Genomic DNA, 2,239 nt, shown 5'->3' on the forward strand with positions numbered 1-2,239 from the left:
TTCAGAACACTTACCTTACAAAACAGAAACTCGATTTACATTGCACAATAACTCTCCGTTTACCTCTCTCCCCAGCCACTGACGACCACTATTTTATTTTCCATTTCTATGAATTTAGCTATGCTTGGTTCCTCATATAAGTGGAAGCATACATTATTTGTCTTTTTGTGACTGGTTTATTTCACTGAACGTCATGAATTCAAGGTTCATCCATGTTGTAGCATGTGTCAGAATTTCCTTTCTTTTTAAGACTGAATGATATTTCATTGTATGTATGGATCACGTGTGATTTACCCATTTATCTGGTGATTACTCTTCCCCAAGTCATTTTTAAACTATGAAATACTTCACAAATTTGCATATCATTTTTGCACAGGTGCCATGCTAACTTTCTTTATATCATTCCAATTTGAGAACACATACTGCCAAAGCCAAGGACTCCAAATTATGTTTGAAATCACTGATAAGGCAATTTTTTCAGATGCACATTGGTGGGACATTAAATCAATCTAATTTGTTGACCAGTATTTTTTAAAGACATGGAATAGAAAAAAATAAAATAGGTAAAAATTGTAATAATAGGGAAATGTATTATTTTAAGTATTGTGTTTCTGTTTGTGTGTTTTTGTGGGAGAGAGGGGTTATGTGCACTAAATCAGGACATACTAGCTGTTCTCGATTTAAAAAGTATAAAGGCCACCTGTCCAGAGAACTAGAATGTAGAATCTAGTTAGATGATATGTAAATTAACATAATGCTCTCAGCTCAAAATGTGTAGAGGTACTATAGTCATGATTTTACTTTTAAGATACTTAAAAATAAGATTGAGGATTCCTGTAAAGGCTGATTCCTGGAAGGTCGTGTCACGTGGAACCTCTTAATCTCAGCATCCGGAGCTCCAGGAAGGGAAAATTTCAAGTCAGATAGAATTCTATATATACCATTTCTTTGGAACCTTCAGCCTCCAGATTCCAACATCATGACCTCAGTTTCAACACAGTTGTCCTTAGTCCTCATGTCACTGCTTTTGGTGCTGCCTGTTGTGGAAGCAGTAGAAGCCGGTGATGCAATCGCCCTTTTATTAGGTGTGGTTCTCAGCATTGCAGGCATTTGTGCCTGCTTGGGGGTATATGCACGAAAAAGAAATGGACAAATGTGACTTTGAAAGGCCTACTGAGTCAAACCTCACCTTGAAAACCTTTGTGCTATAGAGGCTAAACCTGAGCTCTGGTGTGTGAAAGGTTCCAAGAATCAGTAAATAAGGGAGTTTCACATTTTTCATTGTTTCCATGAAATGGGAACAAACATACATTTATAAATGGAAAAAAAAAATGTTTTCTTTCCAACAAATAATGCACAGAAAAATGCAGCCTATAATTTGCTAGTTAGAAAGGAGGTCAAAGAAGTAAAATGGCTGAAATTTACATAAGTAATATTTCATAATCTTAGAATTCTCTCAAAGCATGTGAAATAGGAAGAAGGAAGTTCTTGCCCAGAATCTTAGGAAATCACCACTCTTTGGTTATAATCACTGCCTCCTGAATCGTTGAGGAGACTTTTCTCCTTTTTTTTATTAGATTTTTTTTTTGTTGTCTCCCAAGTTAATATTATATTTAGGTATCAGAGAGTCAGCCAAAAAGGAAAACTTTTATCTCTGGGGAAAAAAACATTTAGAAAAGTGTATTCAGTGTATCTAATACTGAAATGCAGAAAAAAATCTAATGTTAAAAAAAAAAACTATAGACATTGACATGGAAGAGATTTAATGTTTTGAAAAAAAAACTTTATATTAACCGAGTAACATCCTCCTGATGAGAAGTACTATATTAAATATAAACCCATTATGTTATAAAAAAAAATAAGATTGAGAACAGCCTTCTATAGACTGATGTGGACTCCATGCTTCATCATAGAAGTCTGTGTATTGCTTATTCATGAATCATTTTCATAACATTGTATTAGGAGTTATATATAAATTTGGCATCACTTTGATACACTAAGCTTTTATAGACTTCAGAAGTAGATAAAGAATTGCTAACAGCAGTAATGGAGAGGTGTGAATGCCACCAGCAATTCAAGATTCTGTTCCAACTCAGGAAACATACTATCCCAATCAAAATTAATTTCCTCCCCCTTTGGCATTTTTCTCAACCATATGTAGTTTTAAAATTATTGTGGTGACTTTTATCACTCTTTTGAAAATATACAGGATGTATTTATCTAAGATAAACATAATTTT

The 2,239-nt window shown here is 33.9% G+C and overlaps 1 protein-coding gene and 1 non-coding gene across 2 annotated transcripts; one reads left to right on the plus strand and one right to left on the minus strand.

The window, feature by feature from the left end:
* Positions 1 to 331: 331 nt before the first annotated feature.
* Positions 332 to 439, minus strand: LOC112428062 (U6 spliceosomal RNA). The gene has a single exon (XR_003019929.1). It is a non-coding gene; the product is annotated as a U6 spliceosomal RNA (small nuclear RNA).
* Positions 440 to 830: 391 nt separating this feature from the next.
* Positions 831 to 1,852, plus strand: LOC112428057 (small integral membrane protein 30-like). The gene has a single exon (XM_024795429.2). It carries the CDS (start codon positions 980 to 982, stop codon positions 1,157 to 1,159), a length of 180 nt encoding a protein of 59 aa, XP_024651197.1. The 5' UTR covers positions 831 to 979; the 3' UTR covers positions 1,160 to 1,852.
* Positions 1,853 to 2,239: the final 387 nt, after the last annotated feature.

The sequence above is a fragment of the Macaca nemestrina genome, chromosome 2, assembly GCF_043159975.1.
Source record: "Macaca nemestrina isolate mMacNem1 chromosome 2, mMacNem.hap1, whole genome shotgun sequence".
Lineage (NCBI taxonomy): Eukaryota > Metazoa > Chordata > Mammalia > Primates > Cercopithecidae > Macaca > Macaca nemestrina.